At 36.1% G+C, this 24,197-nt stretch overlaps 2 protein-coding genes across 2 annotated transcripts; one reads left to right on the top strand and one right to left on the bottom strand.

Moving 5' to 3' along the window:
• Positions 1-147: 147 nt before the first annotated feature.
• LOC110441379 (cysteine protease XCP1-like) lies at positions 148-3,249 on the bottom strand. Its single transcript, XM_021484497.1, has 4 exons — positions 3,040-3,249; positions 2,024-2,071; positions 1,270-1,383; positions 148-753 (listed from the first exon to the last, which is right to left on the bottom strand). Exons 1-4 carry the CDS (start codon positions 3,099-3,101, stop codon positions 642-644), a joined length of 336 nt encoding a protein of 111 aa, XP_021340172.1. The 5' UTR covers positions 3,102-3,249; the 3' UTR covers positions 148-641.
• A 1,188-nt stretch (positions 3,250-4,437) lies between these two features.
• LOC110441380 lies at positions 4,438-17,655 on the top strand. Its single transcript, XM_021484498.1, has 10 exons — positions 4,438-4,555; positions 9,647-9,680; positions 10,668-10,835; positions 11,632-11,750; positions 11,957-12,080; positions 12,374-12,555; positions 12,962-13,009; positions 15,656-15,800; positions 16,282-16,395; positions 16,830-17,655. Exons 1-10 carry the CDS (start codon positions 4,445-4,447, stop codon positions 17,090-17,092), a joined length of 1,308 nt encoding a protein of 435 aa, XP_021340173.1. The 5' UTR covers positions 4,438-4,444; the 3' UTR covers positions 17,093-17,655.
• Positions 17,656-24,197: the final 6,542 nt, after the last annotated feature.

The raw sequence follows: 24,197 nt of genomic DNA, 5'->3' as shown, positions 1-24,197 counted from the left end.
ACTGGTGGGACGGGAAGTGATCCAGTATAATCCACACCAGTAACATCAAAGGGCTAGTCAGGGTTGTGATGATTTGTACGAGTATACAATTGGCCAAGGATAATGTATAATCCTTGCACATAAGTGTAAGTACACTTGTTTTAACGTGTATTTATTGGTATGCAGTAAACATATTATAAGTACATAAACAATTAAGTTTTTACTGATTACAGCCAACTAATACATTGAGGTCAAACAGGTATAACTTAAAACACAGATAAAACGTAGGTTTGCCAATTTAAACACTGAAATGAGTCAAAATACTTAAAGGTAAAAACCAAATATCCTAATTATTGCCTGAGATGCAGCAGGTCATTCTCAGCTTCTGTTAATATTTGTCTTAAATGACACGAAGAGAATATCCGATTTTCACATGAGAATTCCTCTGTAGACATTGCAGGTTAGTCTGATAGTTCAGACAATGGGTTAGACAAACTATTCCTATTTCCGGAATGTGCAAGATGTCTTCTATGCAGTTTGACAATAGTATCTTTTGTTCTTCCAGTAAACGCTTTTAACAATTTCATATCTCTGTTTCCGGCAAGTAAAGATAACAGACAAAATAAGATATCACTTTCGGTAGGATATGTGTTCGTGTGCTCTCACCTTTCCCGTTCAAACTGTGGCGCCACACGTTTAGGCATTAAGATGGTCGACTTGAACTCTGCTGTAGAAATGTCCGCCAGGTGATTCAATGCAAACTCAGGACTTCCCCTTCAAAAGTTTTGATGCATATAACATTTACTCTGTAAAACTTTGTAACACAGCCATCATAGTTTCATTAAAAATTGATCTTATAAAGACGGTTAGCGATATATAGTGTAGTGGATGCGTGAAGCCGGGGATGTTACAAAAATCTCAAACGGAGACCTTGAAATGCTTAAGCAGTATGCAAGGTAACACTAAACAAAAGGGTATGGTATGGAAGTTCTATCTAACATGTATATAAACGACGGCAATATGTTCAGATTAAACTGTATATATAAATATATATTAGCAACAATAAAAATGTTTGATAGCATTGGTTGTTGGCATACATAACAGTTCAACAAGATATTGTGAGACTCATCTTTTAACAGCAAACATTTCATCCAAAAGAAATGTAACTCAATAAATGGTGTCTTATAGCATTGTTAATTACATGTAGGAGTTCGCTAAGTAGTAACACGCATGGGGTTGGATATATAGAGAATGTGGGGATATATTTAAGGACATCAAATCTGTACATACTTGTGAAGGACATTCAGCCTGTTGATGCGTTTGAGATTATTCAGGAACACCTCGAATTTATAGCTCTCCACTGGAATACTGGGATACGTTTTCCCGTGTTCCGCTTTCCACGCTCTAAAACAGTATAAATACATGAACATATATTATAAAAAAGTGACTAACACTCTATAGCATGATATTCTGTCCATGCCCTTTTTTCACAAATGTTGCAACAAAATCAGTGTCACTTTTATATGAATGTGACAATCAGATCACACTTGCCTATACAAAAAATGGCCACCGCCCATCTTCGAGCTCCAAGGGTTCTTCTTTCGATAACATTTTTTTCTCTACACGAACATATTTATATCGGAACCCCTGAAAAATGACGGGAGAACATAAATAACCCCAAGATGGCCCGCTATAATAGGTCCAGTTGAAGTGTTCTGTTTGCTATGTTTAAAACAACCAAGTGTTTTATTTTGAATATTTTGCACACGATGATGACATGTTTGATGTGTGTATGGGTATCTGTTGATTTCATTTCATATACCAGATTTGCCGGATTCGAAGTGATCCTCTTACCCATTTCCTATGGCTTTTACGAAAGTGAGACATAGCAGAGTGTTAAGGTAAAGCTACTATATTACAAATTATATATCTGAACACAGAGGCATTAATATAATCCATAGACACAGGACTGGTACTGTAGATAGACCTTATCTCAATGCAATAATACTACAATGCATAAATAGTGAAATATAGCCACACTTACCTGAACAGATACCTTGCTCTGTCCGCATCCTCCGGGTATGTCCATGTCCTAAACATGCATAACAAATATAACAGACTGAGTACACAGTATTTCCATTTGCATAGGTTATTTGGTAGATTTTGGCTTTTATACATCCACATTTTGTTTAGATATTTTTTTCGAATTACAGTGTAAGAGGCTTTGGTCATACATTGTATATCGAGAAAACATTTACTTAATTGACCCACAGGTACTATAGCCTCGTCTACCCACTAGGGATTTAGCGTGTCATCCCGTGGACAGCACATCCACTATGTCCGCCAAACTGAAATTCGAGATTTTTTCGATGTTTCATGATATCTACCGAAAGTCATACTGCGTGATATATGGCAAATCATACATCAAATTAAAGAACAATTATTTCCCTGTCGATCTAGACTGCTCCCGGCGTCATACTATGAACAGTTATGACGAAATCACAGGTTTTCTGGAACGGGGTCATTTTACTAGGGGGACAGAGTTAGCAACCTTGATTATAGTATAGGTGTATTGTCAGACGAGGCTAGTACCTGTGATTGACCCTTGACACATATATGTGGTGGTGGCTAAAAAAGTGATAACTTAATATATCCACGTGAAATTCGCCATAGATGCAAATGAATATGACACAGCACGAACAAATGGCATAATGAACAAAATCACAATCGCCATGCCTGTCTACAATGCATACCATCTAACCGGATTGTAGTCCCACTGCGTCTAGCGCGTCATTTGATATCGCGCTCAATACAGTGGACCACTTGCCGTAAAGCGAAAGTAGGTCGACACAGATTGAACGTAAACACAGCCAATTTGAAAGAAAGAAAAAATGAAAAATCCAAGGATATTTATCAAACACGAGGCTGTATTTTCATCACATGGATATTCAACCTTAACATAGGCTGTTACAATATCCAAAACATGTTATGTAGGATTCTCATACGCAGTTGAAACGACGCTGAAACTGTAAACAAAGAGTGATACTAGTGTTGACTTACTTGGCAAGCGTCAAAGAAACCAGGGCTAGAATACAGACGATATGGTTCAGACTACTGGCCATACTGACAAACCAAACACAGTAAAAAAGCAGTCAGCACGGTCCCCTGTCGATGTAAAGTATAAAAGTCACACGTTATCCAGTCAGCTGATTTCACTTGAGCAGAGTCCAGTGTTTGAGAAGTATGTATGTGCGAGAGAAATTTGTTACCCTGCAAAATTGTGCCCTTCAGAACTAAACATTGTAACTTGTCACATGTAGAAAATCGTTACTTGTAACACGGAGAAGTTTGCCTTTGCAGTAATTAAAGCATAGCATTATATCAGTTATTACCAATTAATATAAATTATGACGTTGTCGTGTGGGATGGGGATGGGGTTTGGTTGGGGTGTCTGTTCAGTTCTAAAGAGAGAAAATAACAGACAAACTCCTATTATCTATAAGAAATAGTTATGTTAGGAATGATATCTGGATTCCCTGTACATGTATATACATTTATGATGTTTTTTCTTGTTGTTATGATTTCAGAACACCATTTCGTAACCGTAGTCGTGTTGCAGTATTCACTCACTCTTTTTAACAGGAGATAACTGTCATTATATAGCACGTATGGCTGAGGAAAACTACACACTTTAACGTGTCAAGAGCATTTCTGATATAAAGGTGAGTCATATGTTTGTAATGTGGGATTATCGCTCGATAACGATCCTCCCTTTGCTGGCCTTCAGTGGCATTTACGTGAAAATGTGGTAGCAGTAATAAAGAATCACTATGAGAAGCAAAAATGGCGTTGTTCCTCTCCATATTTTTTAACATGATATGTTATATAGCATCAAGATTAGGTACACGTAAGTTATGCGATAATATTAATAATATTAACTTTTCTCCAGCTAATTTTTGTACAACTCTCAAAGTCCCATATGATAAAAGTAAGTTATATATGGGAACTCGTTAGAGATCGTCTCATTTTCTGGGGACGTTAGTCGTTCGTACTTCCAAACACTCGTGATCATTCTCTGTAAACATCAAGGGTATTTTTGAAACCTACTCTTACAATAACAACGCTATTTCAGAGCGTATTTGAGAGATAACGTTTCCCTCGCGTTATTGAATACGTCACAGCGGATATTATCTAAATCGTTGTATTAATGGACAAATATATTGGCCAAGATAACACTATTACAGCATCACGTCACTTAATCCTTCAAGCTGTGCATTCCTATTTGGTGTGCCGTTTCGTGTAAACAAACATTGTTAATTTCTACATGGCTGAAACGCTCAGTCAACAATGGACATTTGAAATTAAAAGAACAATGCATATCGACACTCCCCCGCTGACATTTGACCACAAGTATATAAAGGTAAAATCGTTCGACTTTTTAATCCATTTCGCCTTTCCTATCACTATGACATGGCTGCCTAGCTCCGTTCTACCGGGATTTATGCTGATTCTGTCGAGTTGTTTATGGCTCCATCCGGTGGACAGCAGCAGGAAAACGATGGATTGCTCCCCTCAGGTAACGACTGTGTATCAGCGGACCCCGCTAGTCCGGACCCAAGTTATCAAACACTCACAGTCCGGACTAGCGAGAGTTCACTTTACACGGGATTTGCTGTCAAACAGTAAGTTAATTGAACTGGTAAAAAATGTAATACAATAACGTATATATGTTAGAAATGCATGTTAATAATACTTGAACTGTTGTTGAGGGATGTATAAGATGAAGGGCTGTTTCACCTCCAGACAACACTTATCTGTCCACACAAGTGTTATCAACAGAGTGAAATAAAAGATTGAGTACATAACATACATTTAGCTACAAATCACCTAATAACTCTTATATCAATTACATTGTTATAAACTATGAAATAACTTTTAGCGGCGAAAAATATGCTTAAGAAATAGTGTTAGGTCTCAACTGCAATGAACTGGGTGCTCTATTCAACATCCGACATTTTTCTTATTTATTATTAGACTCAGGTTAATTTTACTGATATCTTAAAACAGCGTAATTGCCGATAATAGCTTTTGTTCTATTAGACATAAAAACATCATGTACCGTAGAATGTTTGAACAAACATCTGATCTGTTTCCTCTGCTATTCATATTGAAGATGTAGCGATAATCCCATAACGATACTTTTCAATCATCTTGAAATATAGACAGCACAGTGCTATCGAAGTTAGTTTTAATGATATACCTTTTTGCTGTAAAATTGCTTTGTTCTTTCTGTAAATTCCTTTCCTTTCCTCTCTCGCAGAGATCTCTTCCTACTTTATCTGTATATTTGTTTACTTTTGTTTGTCCATTTTTCAACTTTGACTTTTGCTTAGTTATTTTTCTGTTGAAGTATTGGTTTAGTTTTGACCTTGATGTTCAATGTTTAATTTTCCATCAGCACTACCGCGTGACTTGTTAATGTTTGAGGTGAAATATGTTCTATCAGGTGTGAAGTAGTAATGTTTGACATACCTGGTCGTGTAAATTGTATTACATACCTGGTCGTGTAAATTGTATTACATACCTGGGGCTCCTGGGACAGTAGATAGTCCATGTACATCATGTGTGACCCCAGTTCCGGGACAGGGTACATCAAGTTGAGACCTCGTTGGCTATATTTATATTTCTAGTTTGGTGACGATGTCACCCTAGTATAAATACATAGATTCAACCTATGTTTAACATTATTTGTATCACATATTTTATTTGACATGGTTTGAACGGTCTATCAACACAGTGAAGCTATCCTGGACCAAATCCCTACAGGTTTAGGAAAAAATATTTCCTGTTGTGGACTATTACTTATGCTTATGAGGCGACTAACCTGGGACGTATGTACTTCTGTGTGCTCTACTCTTGGAATAGAATAAATCAATACTGATTCAATTTCACCTTACAATATTTAGCATATAAATATATGTATGTATTACGTTCTTTTCAGCAAGTCTTTTTATATAAAGAGTGTTTTCATCAGTTTCCTTCTGTTTATATGTATATACACTTTTAACCCGTTTTCTATCGTATGCTCATGTATGACGTAACTTATATAGTGTTAATGGGGCACTAAAACAGTATAAGATAGAATGTAAATGTAAAGCTAATTAAGTTGTCGGTACGACATATAATCTTCATAATATCATGGAATACAGATCTGTCACATAAACACAGAATACCGGAAATAACACTTGTCTAGACAAGACGGGGACATTAATGCATAGAAAAACAAGGCTAATGAGTATGAACAAAGACACTCATACCAGGAGAAATAATAAAAAAAAGTAATGTAATCAGAATAAAGAGCCGTTTAAAGTAGTTATAGCACACCTGTTAACGAACACCAAGGTATAATTACTGTCGTTATAGCACACCGGTTAACGAACACCAAGGTATAATTCCTGTCGTTATAGCACACCTGTTAATGAACACCAAGGTATAATTACTGTGGTTATAGCACACCTGTTAACGAACACTAAGGGATAATTACTGTCGTTATAGCCCACCTGTTAACGGACACCAAGGAATAATTACTGTAGTTATAGCACACCTGTTAACAGACACCAAGGTATAATTACTGCCGTTATAGCACACCTGTTAACGAACACCAAGGAATCATTACTGCCGTTATAGCACACCTGTTAACGGGTACTAAGGTATAATTACTGTAGTCATAGCACACCTGTTCACGGACACCAAGGTATAATTACTTGTTAACGAACACCAAGGTATACTTACTGTCGTTATAGCACACCGGTTAACGAACACCAAGGTATACTTACTGTCGTTATAGCACACCGGTTAACGAACACCAAGGTATAATTACTGTGGTTATAGCACACCTGTTAACGAACACTAAGGGATAATTACTGTCGTTATAGAACACCTGTTAACGGACACCAAGGAATAATTACTGTCGTTATAGCACGCCTGTTAACCGATACTAAGGTATAACTACTGTAGTTATAGCACACCTGGTAACGGAGACCAAGGGAGAATTACTGTAGTTATAGCACACCTGTTAACGAACACCAAGGAATAATTACTGTCGTTATAGCAGACCTGTTAACGGACACCAAGGTATAATTACTTGTTAACGAACACCAAGGTATACTTACTGTCGTTATAGCACACCGGTTAACGAACACCAAGGTATACTTACTGTCGTTATAGCACACCGGTTAACGAACACCAAGGTATAATTACTGTCGTTATAGCACACCTGTTAACGGATACTAAGGTATAATTACTGTAGTTATAGCACACCTGTTCACGGACACCGAGGTATAATTACTGTAGTTATAGCACACCTGTTAACGGACACCAAGGTATAATTACTGTCGTTATAGCACACCCGTTAACGGACACTAAGGTATAATTACTGTAGTTATAGCACACCTGTTAACGAACACTAAGGTATAATTACTGTCGTTATAGAACACCTGTTAACGGACACCAAGGTATAATTACTGTCGTTATAGCACATCTGTTAACCGACACCAAGGTATAATTACTGTCGTTATAGCACACCTGTTAACGAACACCAAGGTATAATTACTGTCGTTATAGCACACCTGTTAACGGACACCAAAGTATAATTACTGTAGATATAGCACACCTGTTAACGGACACCAAGGTATAATTACTGTCGTTATAGTACACCTGTTAACGGACACCAATGTATAATTACTGTCGTTATAGCACACCTGTTAACGGACACCAAGGTACAATTACTGTCGTTATAGCACACCTATTAACGGACACCAAGGTATAATTACTGTCGTTATAGCACACCTGTTAACGGACACCAAGGTATAATTTCTGTCGTTATAGCACACCTGTTAACGGACACCAAAGTCTAATTACTGTAGATATAGCACACCTGTTAACGGACACCAAGGTTTAATTACTGTCGTTATAGCACCCCTGTTAACGGACACCAACGTATAATTACTGTCGTTATAGCACACCTGTTCACGGACACCAAGGTATAATTACTGTCGTTATAGCACACTTGTTAACGGACACCAAGGTACAATTACTGTCGTTATAGCACACCTATTAATGGACACCAAGGTATAATTACTGTCGTTATAGCACACCTATTAACGGACACCGAGGTATAATTACTGTCGTTATAGCACACCTGTTAACGGACACCAACACGTTTATGGAAATGAAAGCAGGGAAATGAATGAAGGAGGAAAAATAAAACAAAACACATTCCAAAATATCCTTCTTAAATCACGACAGGAATTATACCTCGGTGTCCGTTAACATACATGAATTTATGTATTTATACTAGGGTGACATCGTCACCAAACTAGAAATATAAATATAGCCAACGAGGTCTCAACCTGATGTACCCTGTCCCGGAACTAAGGTCACACCAGATAAGACGGTCAGATTTGAACATAAGAACTAAGACGCACTAATTTGTAAACAAAGGAAGACAGACATTCATATTAGAATGGAAAACACCAATGCTTTGTGTAGTACCTCTATTGTGTCAGTCAGAGGAGAGAAAAACTTCAACGCTTTGTGTAGAACCTCTATCCTGTCAGTCAGAGGAGAGCAAAACACCAACGATTTGTGTAGTACCTCAATCGTGTCAGTCAGAGGAGAGCAAGACATCAACGTTTTGTGTAGTACCTCTATCATGTCAGTCATTGGAGAGCAAAACATCAACGTTTTGTGTTGTACCTCTATCATGTCAGTCAGAGGATAGCAAGACATCAACGTTTTGTGTAGTACCTCTATCGTGTCAGTCAGAGGAGAGCAAAACAGTAGAAAGGCATTAACTTCTTGACGAAGAAGTTATTGGGATGGAAAAAATAAATCACATTAAAAATGACTGCCAGAGATAGAAAAGGAAGAAAAGCGGCGGGGGGCTTTGTGTGGCTGTGAACACGAAATAGTGGATAATGCTAATACAGAGGTCGGCGACAATGGAAGTTACAATAGTCGTAAACCAAGGACTTGGGCGTTATTGGTCGTGTTTGGCCTCGTGAAAAGTAAAAATAAAATCGGCTTGAATTTATTTACAAATTTTTGTTCTTAACATCTTATTGCTACATGTAATAGTGGCTATCTTTTGTTGGTGTAGATATGTTTTCCAATGCGAATTCGTAGAAACCATACCATAGCAAAATATTGCGTTGCTATGCAGAAGTAGTCAAAATATGGTGTTTTGGACAGTTAGCTTATCTTCTAAACCAGTTGTCGAATGAATTTGAGATTTCATTTTTGCGTAATTCATATATTATAGATAACGAATATAGCAACTTATTCTAAATCCCCGATAATACCGGAAATAACCCTTAATATTGCAATGATAATGATTATGAACACGCAAGTGCAAACATATGAATACAGAGGGTTCCGCATTAATGACAAAATAACATAACTGTGTGTACGTAAATATACTATGGGATACAGCAAATCACACAAAGCGTATACATCAGTTTCAATTACTATCATGGGGATACAAGAAGTAAACTATTTTGCCAAGTCTGCATTAGTGATGTCAACATGAAATAATGACAACCACCGATATTTATTGAACAATTCTTTCGTTTTTGAAATCTATTTGACCTTTTATTTTGATTGACAGGCAGATCTCCCCTGTACAGTGTACACCTATAATGGTAAGAAAACCGATAAAGATGAAGACACGTGTACATTGTATGTACAGAGTGCAGTGTAGATAAAATATGTGTGTATAATGCATATCCATTTCCTATAAGCCGTAATCAGATATGTATGGTGGTATATATATGCCATCAATTGTCGACTTGCAAGCTACAATGTACTTATGTCGACATGATGCTAAACAGATGTAGGCATAATTTATGAATACGCGCAATAACGTTTAAATTATGTCGACAATTCTTTTAATTTTCTGAGATAATTTTGCCGAAATAATTATCACGTAAGTAGGTAACTCTGCTTTTCATCATGTTAATTCTAAGATGTGATATCGACTTGCCACTTATTAAATAATTCTCCAAGAAATTATCACGTATCTTATTTTGCTGATATACAAAAACCTGAATTAAGGCTTAATCGTTCTTAAACCTAATTATGAGATATTAATATACCGTGTGATAATGGTTTTGGTTAACTCCTCGATTGGTTTTGCATAAATAAGTGGCAAGACGGTGTCACATCTGAGCATTTACATGTTATATAGTTCCACGCCAGGCCGATTTGTCTCTGATGCCTTTTCCCTATGTAGATGAAGAGGTATCTAATCGCAATTGTGTACATAAATAATTGTCTTTTGTTTGCTTGTAATTAATATGTTTTGTTAATTTAAATGGGCAACTTTTAAAAGATATTTAAGCTGTTATTTGCATTGTTTTCATTTTCAATTTTACCACAACGTTATTGAAAATGATACATGCGTAGGGCATTGTGAATGTATTTTGAGACCTTATCCAATGTGTGCTTGTCATTGAGGAAAAGTTTATATCAGATATTGATTTAATCCTCTAAACTTCTAATATCACACCCAGAAAGATTACAGGTACATGTACATGCAAGAACAAAATGCGTTTCAGTTATCAAATTCCTGTGGTTCAGTGTCGTCGGAAGCATGATAATTTGGTATTAAATTCCGTATTTCGACATAGACTGTGCTGACCGGGGGTTTGAGGCTCGTCACGTGGATCTTTTTTCTGGGAGTGGCCATGCTGTGCCTCTGAAGTTAAATGTGCACCAGTCCAGTATCGGGGGTAGTTATAATGCGACCGTCCTCTCACGTCCTGGACTGACCGTGTTCTGGTGGCCCCTGTCCCGCAGTAAGTACATGCACACTCAATTTGTTCAGTATATTAAATTCGGGGTTCATCAAAATGACAATCCCACGTCCTTGACTGACCATGTTCTGGTGGCCCCTGTCCCGCAGTAAGTACATGCACACTCAATATGTTCAGAATATTAAATTCGGGGTTCATCAAAATGACAATTCTATACAGAATAAGATTGTATTATATTTTAAAGCATCGGCAGAGTATCTGATACGGATAAACTGAACAGGGGAAAATAATGGATTTGATAAGTTTCGAACTGCGAATGTTAAACATCGGGAAGAAATAGAAGTATGGGTAAGAATTAAACATAGACAAGATTTATGTACAGGTATTTGTGATACATTGTAGTTTGAGAACAGCTTAAAATATATTTTACTTGACGGTCTGGTGTCTTTTCAAAAGATATTAATAAAAAAGAAACGTTTTTATTACTACCAAACGTTGTACCTGTTAGTGTTTCCTATCCCACTACACTGTGCTGTTAACAACCCCCCCCCCCCCCCCCCCCCCCAACCTATCTTAACTTTTGGTTGAATATAACCTTAACTTAAAAATGGCATTGTGTCTGTGAGTGACATTCCTTTCCTTCCAATTTGTAATAATGGACTTAATGAATATTTGTTTAGTTTTTCATATTGCGACAAGAACGAATGAAAGTAATGTTTATAATGTTTAATAATGAAGTATTACATAATTTATATTTTACACATAAAACATAATGGTCAGGAACCAATATAAACAAGACGTCACAGGCTTCTTTGGATATTTTGGTTGGCTTTATTAGTTACAGATGATCTACAAGGCTATGAGATTTCGATGCAAGGTATCAAAGGTGTAGCCAAAGGCACACGCCAATGTTTTGTCATCGACACAAGGAAACCCCACGTTGGAGCAGACACCGAGGTACAAAAACGCGTTAAACTTCTTCAGAAAATTGCAATATCGGAAATATTGTACCAAAATACCTTTAAGTTGCTAAGAACATTTTTTAACTGCAGAAAAAGGTCTAAAGAATCTTAAGAGGATATTCCTGTTATTCGATTTTGTTTGCTTTAATACAATGTATCTGTTATTATCGTTTGATTTTTTATAAAACATCTTATTTTCAGGTAATTTACAATTTTACTATAACACCTGTACTCACCAACTCTGAGTACCAATTCCGGATCCTCCCACTCCCGACAATGCACAATAAGGGTTCAACTAACACCGCCGTCGTAGAGACTCGAGCTGGTAGGCATACATTGTTTATATACGCCTATTTCATGTATTTGTGAACAACAAAACGTTTGTACAGAAAGTTTATTAAAATAAAAGATAAAAAACGTATATTTGCTTTATTGTTACAAAAAATAAATGTTGATATCTACTGCTGAATCGTGCACATCTTCGACAAAAAAAAAAAAAAAAAAAAAAAAAAAAAAAAAAAAAAAAAAATCCTGCAGCATATTAACGGTAATTTTTAGATGATTAATTTGAATAATGTAAGTGAAAACATGCGTATGCTATTGGCTAATTTGTATTAGATTCCAGTCAGACGTCCCCTTCTGAGTGGACAACAAGGGTTAATTGTGAGATGCGATATGTCCATCAGATGACCAAAGTGTATGTGGAGTACGACTTACCTCCAAGGATATTCAAATTTCCTGGGGTCACTGTGGAGCTGGTCCTAGATGATGACGTCCTTTCAAAGCAATTATCTGCCAAGGTAATTGACTAAATTACTACAAAGACTATTTCATTAGAATCAGTCTTATCAAATTGAAGACATTTTAAAGGATTAATCAGACAATGATTGAATATTGTAGGAAGTATTGCGTTTTTACTAACAGAATATAATGTGAACCCAGGGTGTGTCGTAAATACTGAATATATTCCATTGGTACATGTATGTTTGGACCAATAGGATTAAGAGGTTCTCAGCAGTTTGAAAGAATGCACATTTTCAAATAAGCTGAACATGTTACTTTTTGTAATAAGATGCAATAACTGATGATTTTAACAATTATGTACTTAGTAGTACCATATATCTAATGAAACTGTTGGTTACATTTTGATTGGTTAAATGTAAATATCGCTAAATAATTCACTGAGCTGTTTCACCATTTTTTCAGCCCTTCCATTTATTTGAAACCACGAAGCACGGGAATTATCAAGTTTGGGTGAGTGAAATTTGCAAGTATTTGCTCATTTAAATCTATCTACTGTACGAAAATAATACTCCTAATGCACAAAATAGTATCAGTCATTTTATAAGCCTTATGATTTGATACGAAATTGCTCACTTTGATACTGGATCTGTGTATATCGGACTACAGGGATAAACAGTAGAAGCATTTTATCGATTCTTATAACACATAAGTTCATGTTTTAAAAAGGTGAAAATAATGTATATAACAGCTTCTTATAGTTGTCTGACGGGAAACCTTACCCTGAAATATGGTAGTAATACAAGCGTCTCCGTCGGCACTCTATTGTTTGTTTAACGCACGGTAATTCTGATCTGAACTCTCTGTGCTAATATTTGAAACCGGCGTGGCAAGAAACTCAAGTAGCAATTTTTTTTAGTATCAAATGTTCAACCCCAAAACCACACAATGTGATGCTATGGTGGTTGTCTAATCACGAACGCCTTTGATAGGGTCCACCGGAGAGGACGGAAATCACTGTACGGGTTTTAGCTGTGGAACGCATGTCCTCAAAACTATGCTTTTTCAAAAAAGTGACTTTGCAGAAGAGAACACCTGTGGAAAACATAAAACACTTTAAAGACGGATGTTCAAACATCTGTACCAGCTATAGGGTGTACCTATTGATTTGCTGATATTATTACTATACCTACCCAGAACAGTGTCACGCGACACGAACCTTAAAACCCAATGGTTCCAGGCCAAATACAAATGAGAAACGGCTATTTGTACTTTTCCATCTGGTAAAGACTAATGTCTCCAGGAAAGACTTTTTTAGACTAAAGTGTATTAAGGCAAGGCAACTGTTCTGCTATGTACAGTATTAGTACTCACCGTTTACCGTCAGATATGACCATTTCAGAAATCTTATCTTGTCTACAGACTATAAACTTCCATTTTAACGGAATTATATGGTACATAGATACAAATGTATATTTTATTTTACTTATAGCTCATTGCAAATATACAATTAAACCTTTCAATATATCAATATAACATAGCTTCACTCTAAAGTTTTCCAATGTTGATCAAGTTTGAAAACAAAGTTTCTGGTTGTTGGTACCTGAACCTCTACAATGTATGTTGGAAAAAATATTTAATGTATTGATTAATATTAGTGTCAACGATCAGTTTCTAATATGTCAATGATGCCTACGTCATATTGGTCAGGTAAGTCTAGATGACTACATTGATGATGGAACAATTAGGCTCAGGAGGATGTACTGGAGAATTTCGGTTTTTTTCCCTAAACCCTGAATAATATTGACAATGAAAACATCTACCGAACACATTTTAGTGTGAGATTTCAGTGTAAAGAGCGCGACAAAAAATCCGGCGTATAAGTACAACTATTGTACGACATATTAAAGCAGGCGTTCTAAACTTATCACTCATATTGAAACCCTGACCTGCTAATTGATTACCGTTGTTTATACTCATATATTTACCTTTGCATGGCATTGTCACTATATAGCCTCTTTGAAAGCTGTGTCGTTGATGGGACTTTAATTACCATGCCGCACGAGGCATAATTACCATGCCGCACGAGACACAATTCTTAGCGTATTAATTACAACACTGACCGGAACTACAATATCCAATGTAAATAAACATTACGGCTGCTGAAATATCGCTGGGCATTGTGAGATTTGATAATGTCATTGTAAATTTATGTGCAAAATAAAAAATAAGATAAAAAACCCTTTTATTACAACGAAAACAAGACCAAGGTCTGCAATATCGTACAAAATGCACATCGGTTGAAATCAGCAATGCCGGCAATGTAGACAATTTTAGCGCTCATGCAATTTATCAGAAATATCGTCTGTTACACTGCACTGATCAACAGGGGTTCGTTATAAATGTCTGAAATATACATATTCTACAGACCTACTGACACATAAGTTACAGACCTACTGACATGAGTCACAGCACACATAAACATTCGTCATTTCAGACATTTGTAACGAACCTGTGCTCCGTCGCTAGATCACTCACTTCAAACGCTATCAGTTTCACGCGTCTCGGATCCACAGTTTCAGACGACATGTCAAATAACGATGCTGTTATAGAATCTACCGACTGTTGTCGGTTTCCCAAACAATCAACAAATACATTCACGCCTGGATTCTTCACAAAATGAGCAAAGAGAAAAGTTCGAATTAACTTCCAAAAATAACTCCCTCGTGGAGGTCAAGGTCCCATTCACGGTGTTCACTGTATTTATCCATGCGCGAAATTTGTTCCGGGGGAAAATCGAAACAATTTCAAATCAAACTTTCAGCTCAGATTCTATTGAAAAATTGGAATAACCCTATAGACATATCATACGCAATTGTATTGATACCTAATTGTGGAATAAATTTGAAGTGTTTGTTAAAATGTCAAAGTACTACTTTGTTTGCCAATCAGCACGCGATAATACGCTGTTCAAACTATTGAACGAAATTGTGTGGACTGTCGATAAGGCAGGCATTTTTAATTTTAATTATAAATTATAAGTTTAAAAGTTCAATGCTTAAAAGTAGGTTATACAGATGATGATTACGACAAACACATGTTGTCTAATCTAAACACGTTTCGTCTGCTTGACCGAATACATATGGATACTGTTTCCAGGTAACACCAGAGGACCCCTATATCTACTCGCCGCGAGAGTGCCTATGCCGGAACAGCGATGACTTATGTGCAGGCTCTTGTTTGACGTCATTTGGATTTTGTGAGATCATTTCAATCAACGAATCAGGAATGGAAGCCATCGAAAGTAGACATAAACAACATTTTTATATTATTTTTATTTTGAGTTAAGATGTATTCAATATACACATGTACTTTGGTTTCCAAGGGAATTTCCTATTTTCTGAAATAATGCAGTTGATTTATTAAGATACATATATATGTAGATCAACATACAACGTTATACTTATTGTTGTGTGGCATACTTTTCTAAATCTTGTAATAGTTGTAAAAAGTCGCAATTCCACTTAGGTTTTGTCATTGTAGCAAAAGCAGGTAAAATGAAAAGATACGTTAGAAAAAGAAAAAAACCTCCTTTTTAAGACTAAAAAATGTATTTGAAAAAACACATATTTGATTCTATATTCACCTGCCAAGTTAGAGCTTAGCAAATGCCCGTCTAAGTGTACTTGCTATGACAAACATGGTTAAATAAAAAAAAAAGAACAACAACTACACAATTGCAGAATGTTTGGATTTTCATATCACTCTTTGTTTTGTGTTGATAGGGCCAGGCGTACTGTCAAGACCTCTGAGTATTTGCCTAACGCTAGCTGCTGTTGGTATGTGCCTCATTGGTGCTTTGGTGATTTTCGGCTACAGGTATTGCAAGAGGAAAAAAGGTAATGTATACAAATTCGGTCTTCTGGAACATATATATCTAATCTTATCAATATTTTGTATAAAATACGGTTGCAATTTGAAAGGTTGAACTACAGTACCCAGGCTAAAATATCGCAACAATCATTCTACAAAATTTTGTAGAATATAGAGTATATAAACATAAGGTAATTACGATTTTAATGACATTTTGTTATTGGTTTAAACAATAGTTTATTTACAACTATTCAGTACATAATATAGAATTTAATGTTAGGGATCTGGCAACAAGTGTCGGCTTTTATATTAAGCCATCTCTCAGTTTTGTATTAATCTTTTTTGTTATTAATCAAGGTTAGATCAAATATATGTGAAAATATATAGAACAGGAGCTTTACCAATATTTAAAGTTTGAGCCTTGCATGACATTGTTAAGACTTTATATTATTTATATTAGACCTGAAGAATAAAAACATCACGTTTAGCAATAACAACGCCGAACAAATGTGTACTTTCGTCAAGTCGGATATCACCGAGGAATCTAGGGCGTACTCGTCATTTCCTCCTGTCAATCTAAAACACACAGATCTTATCAACAAAACAAACTACGGACATATGTCGGACAGAGGTGACCAGTATCTGCATGCTAGTCTGATGAACGATTCTCTTGGCAACCACGCATGCTCGGAACTAATTAGTCTGGGTGGCCAAAGTGTTTAATCTATGTCAGATTAAAATTTGGTAATCGATAAAGCAATAACCATGAGGGGAGATTATTGTAACGTTTAAAATATCCGAGTTCCTGAAGCTGTTACCTAGCTAGCTGCTACTATGTAGGGAAGATAAATCAATTTTCAAAACAAATACATTCCACATGTGGAGTGCTTTATCGATTTCATTTGATTTTAATCTTTGTTTATAGGAATATTGACATTCATATTCATGTTTAAATGCACCGTTTCAGGTTCTCGTGATTATCGGCATTCCTCGTGTTTTATCATTATAAAAAAATGTAACTCTTCTACTAAAATTACAGGTTTGTAAGTGCTATATTTAACTGCAATATATCGTTCAAAACAAGTAAAAAAGGAGTGAGGGAGGGTTAGAGAGTATATAAGAGGATACAGTGTAGTATATTTAAGTGATAGAGTGTGAAAGCTTGATAGTGGAGAAATGAATGAATGAAAGAGGGGGTGCATGGTGTTGTGAACAATCAAGTGAGAGCGAGTATGATATAACGAGGAAAAATGTAATATACAGTAATGCCACGATATCCACCCCAGACCATTTTATACCTGGGTTGTTGGAGTTGTGTGGACAGGAGAAAAACACTTTCTCGGAATATTCCATGCGTACGACGACTTCGGGGAACGAACCCCGCCGCCTGCTTGGAAGGCCGGAGTGTTAACCACTCGACCAATCCGCCCATTATACAGGCATGTTGTAGATCATTAACGTTGTATTAATAATATACATGTTGAAAGCCATTGTCCTTTAAGAAACGTGAGCAAGAATAACATAGAGAATGAATAATATTTCATTTTAAGAAATTCTATACACGATGATCTAAGAATCAAAAATGTGAACTCCAACATAAGTAAAATGATTATAATCGACCAGTACGAAGGAACTGTACAATTTAAGAAAAAAAATGCTCAACCTGAAAACATAAAACGTGCAAGTTTTAAGTCAATAATTAGTTATTGTACTGATCGGATGACCCTGAAAATATTTATAATTGAGATCGGATGTAGATGCTATGTATATGAACAGTTATGGTTTAAGACCAATACAGAGCTACGGATTACATGTGAATGGGTGAGTGCGGGAATGAGAGTGAGTAGCATTATGGTGTCGTGGTGTGTCAGTAAGCGTCAGTGTATGGTTAGGAAAGTGAAATAAAAAATAATAAATATACAGTGTATTTATCTGTTGTCAGACTGGATAAAAATAGAAAGATCAGGCCAATAGTACGACCTCGAAATTTTGAGTTTAACATAAGCATCATAAATAAAAAACAAAATTGTCCCGGGATTCAAAATGACCATATTTAATCAATACACACAGAGGTATTTGTTTTTTTCTTGGTAAAATGTTGCTTTAAATTTAAATTTTCAATAAAGTAAAGGTAGATGTAGAACGATTATTGGACTGCTCTGATTCCCAATGGTTATAACGAAGCTCGCGTTTACACTTCAAAGCTAATGTCAATACCGTGATATGATACCAAAACAGAGTTATCTCGCGTGCATCATTCATTTCCAATGTCGAAGACATCTAAAAGCATTACAATACATGAAACAATATATCCGATCTTGTTGATAAAATATTTATTTTCATTTTGAAATGTGACTTTTGTAACTGGTTTGAGAAGAATAAGCCATCGAACCAGTTTTGTTCGAACGTTTTGCTATAAAAACCTTCACTTTTAACTAGATATAATTTTAATGTTAACTTTATTTCTTTAAATACAAATAAAATGGTTTGCGAAAATGAAAAATATATAAAAATTATTATACCTAAGAGGAAAATGCTTTTGTTAATGGATATATGGAACTATCACATAATGTACTGTGTTATACAGTGAATATGCCCATGTCATATTTTTTGGCGTATTAACCCATGTACTATAATTTATCAGCCCTGTGATTGGTTGTAAGTTTCAATTGTTTCAATTGTGACGTCACGCCTAGGACACTGGAGTCAAAATGGTGGTTTTTTACATTTTAAGCTTACATGAAAATTGCCGTTTTACACGAATAAATGCCACTAATCTTGATTGTGATAAAAAGGATGTTACACTCGTTTTCATTTCATATGAAATTTATAAAACTCGTCACGAAGTTTTCATTTTAGCTCGTCAGAGGCTTGCTAAATTGCACAATGCTTACACTTGTTTTATAAATCTCATGAAATAGAAACTCATGTAAGATCATATATATATATATATTCATTAACATTTCATGCGGTAGTATATAATGTCAAACAGGCTACATGTAAATGTTTATTGTAAGAATTTGTTTAATTAATATATATATATTGATTTTCTGTTACAATGACTTATTATTTTATAATAAATAAAATGAAACGTTTTTTGTTTTGTTTTTGTTTTTATTGTTGTTTGGTCAAAACAAAGTATACTGTTTGGAAGAAGAGGTGCGAGGGCAGATTCCCTACTGCTTTGACAGTCTCTTCCGTTGTCATTTGTGGTAATTGTTATTGTCATCTATCTACTACGTTAATTTATTCCACCTAGCAGTGACATGATATTTACATAACCACGGGTCGTCATGATTTAAGGATGTACGGTACTCAAGTGGTAGGACGCCGGTCTCGTGACCGTAGGATTGCGTGTTCGAGTATCGACACGGCACTGGGTTGTATCTTTGAGTAAGATACTTTACTCCGCTTGTTCCAGTCTACTCAGCTGTAAATGAGTACGTGGTTGGGCAGTGCTAGACTTGTTGAATGCTAGCTGTGCATGCCGAAATGGCAGCAGCGGCTGTATGCTCCCCATGGAGTTGAGAAAGATATTGGCTGGTTGCAGAGGCCTTATAACCACGGATACGAAATAGGTTGTAATAACGCGATATATAAGAACCTTGAATTATTATCGAATTATTGTCAGTAAGGGGATAATTAAGAAAGAGTTGAGAACGACATGAAAATGGGTTGGTCAATTTTAGAATATTTCTTTCTCAAAATAAAATGTCTGCTATGATTCGGAATCAAAACAGTATCCACTCAAAGGTGTTTCCCGTAGCAGAATAGTATTTCATAAACAACTGTAACAGTATGACAACTGTAACAGTATGACATCACGAATTTCATTATTTTAAGCATAAATAAGCAAACGGATTAGCTCTTAATAATTTTCTCCATAGCTTTACAGATACCGCATTTCTCTGAGTAATACTGTGTTTGTTTACACTTGTCAGTGACCAAGGATCTCAGCGATCACATGACGTCGGTTGGAAGATAAAGTATCTTGGTGATGTTTTTAATGATTGGTGAAATATGTGTCGTACAGTAATCTGTAAATGACAAACAAACGGTGCCAATGAGGAAACACATTGTGATAATCCACATTTCATAATCCATAAGAATGTGTGATAAGTAGGTAAAAGTTTGGTAATCTGATGAAGCCACTATTCAATTACGCTGTTGAAATATTTAGTGGTAGAGATGAATGCGATGTTGTAATTAGCTTTTGCAAAATTTGAGATTATACGGCGCATGAGAACATATTACTCATCAATCACACTAATAGCAAAACCGTCAGAAAGCAACCCCAAACTGTATCGAGGTCCCTGCCCTGAGAGAAAGAAAAAAAGACAATGACAAACTTTAATCCAGACACTCAGTCAACATTTTGAACCTGTTTCAGATAACCATACCAGGACAAAGTGGATATGATTGTGTTTAAATCCCCTTGAGCTCGACCTTTTTCATAAAGTAACAATTTCAAAGTTAATCGTCTGATCCTCTGCAGTCATCACTGACAAAAATGGCTTGTGTGTGATTATTGTGCATTAAAAAATGCACATGTTGTGATAATTTAAATGTGTAGTACCGGGAGATAATATATAGTGTAGGACATGAAATACATTTTACACCGGTTGTTCTACCGATTCGCTATCAGGTTATGCGATAAAAGGGTACTGCCCTAATACGTCTACACACAGAGTCTACTATTGACGGCCATTATATTTGTCAACAACGAATACTATTATACTGTATTGTTCGTAACTGTCAATATATATCAAACCTTGGACCTGTATTGCCAACAAACAAAAATCATAATTGAGTTTTATTAATTATCTTGGTATTTGGGAAATGTGAACTTTGTTTTCTGAATGTTTGCTTTGCCCTCAGAACAAAAGGTTCCACGAGTGGAACACATCTTTATATTTTCTTATAATCATTTCATGAAGTTTTTTATTAATCAATGATAAAACATCTTGCAGACCAAAAGGATAGTATGATTTCTGTTGAAAACAGTTACACATATCATTTCACTAAAGGGCGATAATTCTACATGCACTAATTATTGACGTTATGACTCGATTATATAATGGCACAAAAAATGCTATATACATTTATATAACTGTTAATCCTCTCGTCTGTCTGTGAAGTCAACAGTCACAACTAAGTACCATAAAAACACCTTAATCAGCTGATTAGACGGAGGTGTTCTCCCGAATTCATAGATAGTCAAATAAGCCTGCATTAATAAGCAAAATGGAGCGTCTATTGCATATCCATGACATGCCGCCTACTCTACATTGTTCCATAGAGATATTGTGTCGTCAATTGTATCACGTAGTTCATTACAAAGACAGTATTTCATTTATACGAATTCTTAAAAAAGTTCATACAAAGTAATTATATCAGAAAGGTAAATAGCCATCAACTTGAAAGGAAAAATATCAACGCATATTTATTTTATATTTAGTTTATATTATTCATCATATTTTTTTATTCCTGTGATCCGGATATTCTTCCAATTCCGAGCGCCGTTTAGTTGTTATCTCAAAATATTGCTCAATATTTACATTTGCTCTGCGTCCTTCCGTTGCTATGAGACTATAACAACATTTGCTATTTCCACGTTATCATGCTCTTTTGTGACGTCATCAATTTCATTGTTGTCAACACTTAATTTGCTGTTCAAAGAACTGTCCGAAATAACTTAAGTAAGCGTAACTACTCTTTCAAAATGTAAATAAATGTAATGAATATTTTAGCAAATATTGTTATGGTCCTTTAACACATTCTATTGCTGACATTCTTACATAAAATAACCGGGCTTTGTTAAGTTAGTCATCAATAGCAATGTGTGTTATAGGACCATAGCCACAATTGCTAAAAACATTCATTGCTTAAATATATGCTGTATCTACTTTAATACAAACTACCTTTTTCTTTTATAATAACGTTGCAAATATGTTCGAATTTTTTTCTCTCTGTCATTTCCCGAGCATCGTACAAAAGCATCGGCTTCGTTAAGAAATGTCTTATCACGTCATACGAAAGGTACCAATACTGCAACCATTATATTTTAAGAATCGGTTAAACAGTGAGAATATGACCCTACCAGTAATAGCCAATCATGTATTTACATGTATTTACGAGATCGCCATCTAAATATTTCGACGTCGCTCAAGGCTCTGGTTGTAGGTTTAGGACAGAGCGCTGTAGATACAGTGTAAGTATAGTTCTACACTCCTGATGAGCGTAAGATTGATTGGACTGAAATTGATCACCCGGAAACACAGATTGACATACTTCACACTTATTACGAAGATCCGGAACTCGCCCTGCCCGATTGACCTGGTAAGTTATAGCCGTCCGTGATATGTGGACGTTCGTCTGAGGTAAGAACGGACATAGCGACTCCTAATACAGAAAACCTTAACATTGAAACTGCATGGATAGAAACTTGCGCAACAAAACAAAAAAGTATTGATAAATTGTTCAATGAAGCAAGAAGGGCCAAATGATGTGATCGTAGCCAAATAAGAAAACATTTTCAATTTCATAAAGCATTTTACCCATTTACGCCTCAATATTAACATTTGTTTTGCAGTCCGTCTAGATAACAGTTCCATCTCAAAATAGTGTTATGATCGATAAAAGCAAGTGTGTAGTAATATCAACAGTACTTATATGTACCGTTATATGACCTTTGACATCACTATGTAGATTTTTTTTATCAACGGTTTAGAATTTAAAAAAAATCTTTTTTTTAATCTGTGTAGACAACTCTGAACTATTAAATAAGGGTGATAAAAAAGATCTACAGCACACTGCAATACAGGCGATGCATGACTGGTTTTGAATCAAGGGACATCATGTTTATGTCGGGCCTCCTCAGTGAGTCTGCTATTAGATCCTATAACAGGTCATTTTCAACAGAACTGAAAACAAATCGCTGTCCTCTGCACTAGCGTCCTCATCCCCACTCGTCGGCCAGTTCCCTCAGCGAGTCCCTGCAGGTAGGGCGTAGGAATTGGACCTGCTGTCCCCATTGCATGATCGTAAGAGGCGACTAACTTTGGGATCTTATCTTTTCTCTTCTTTCTAATCAACTTTCTTCTTCCTAGTGTCTCCCTTGACAATGTCTCACTTTTGGCCTTTAGGTCTGTAAAAATGGTAGTTTCTACTCCTGCTTAACGCTCAGCAATTTAGGAGTGGGACGACTGGTTCGTCCGTTGTCAGTGTAATGTGACCGGGTGGGATGTCCTGCTGGGTGACTTCGGCAGTATGTTTCAGTGAGGTAGCACTATAAAGTCGGCATCAGTCCGCCTTATCTTAAGGAGACAAACACGAACTATCGCAGCCTCCCAAAACACACATGCATACCTTATATGCATGCATCCTGCACACAGGGGAGGCCGTCCTTAAATGGCCATAGCTGTTGAACATTGGACGTTGAACAATATTAGACCATACCAAACCCCTCGGCGATAGTAACATTAACACATGCCGAATGCACGAACAGTGAGTTAGTCCCGTTGTCACAGTCGGTCGATACAGGAATTCAGTCAACCGCGTCTTTAAAATCGTCTTCTGGTTTCTTAGGAAACTTCACATAGCACAGATACACTTTCAATTTCCATTCATCAAGCTCGTTGACATACCAGCCGCATCGTGACCTGATGAGCTTAGCCGCTGCACAACCGTTGTTTATCGGTCAGCTACCTTCGCGAACACGGACTGGCTTTTTGAAACTTAAATATTTTACAGGGTACTTTTGTTTCAAATTAAGATCGAATGTCAATTTTAAAGATAATCAATGCTTTTAAACATGCTAGTATGTAAA

This window comes from Mizuhopecten yessoensis, unplaced genomic scaffold (genome assembly GCF_002113885.1).
Source record: "Mizuhopecten yessoensis strain PY_sf001 unplaced genomic scaffold, ASM211388v2 scaffold715917, whole genome shotgun sequence".
NCBI lineage: Eukaryota > Metazoa > Mollusca > Bivalvia > Pectinida > Pectinidae > Mizuhopecten > Mizuhopecten yessoensis.
This window is presented reverse-complemented; position numbering and strand designations above follow the sequence as displayed.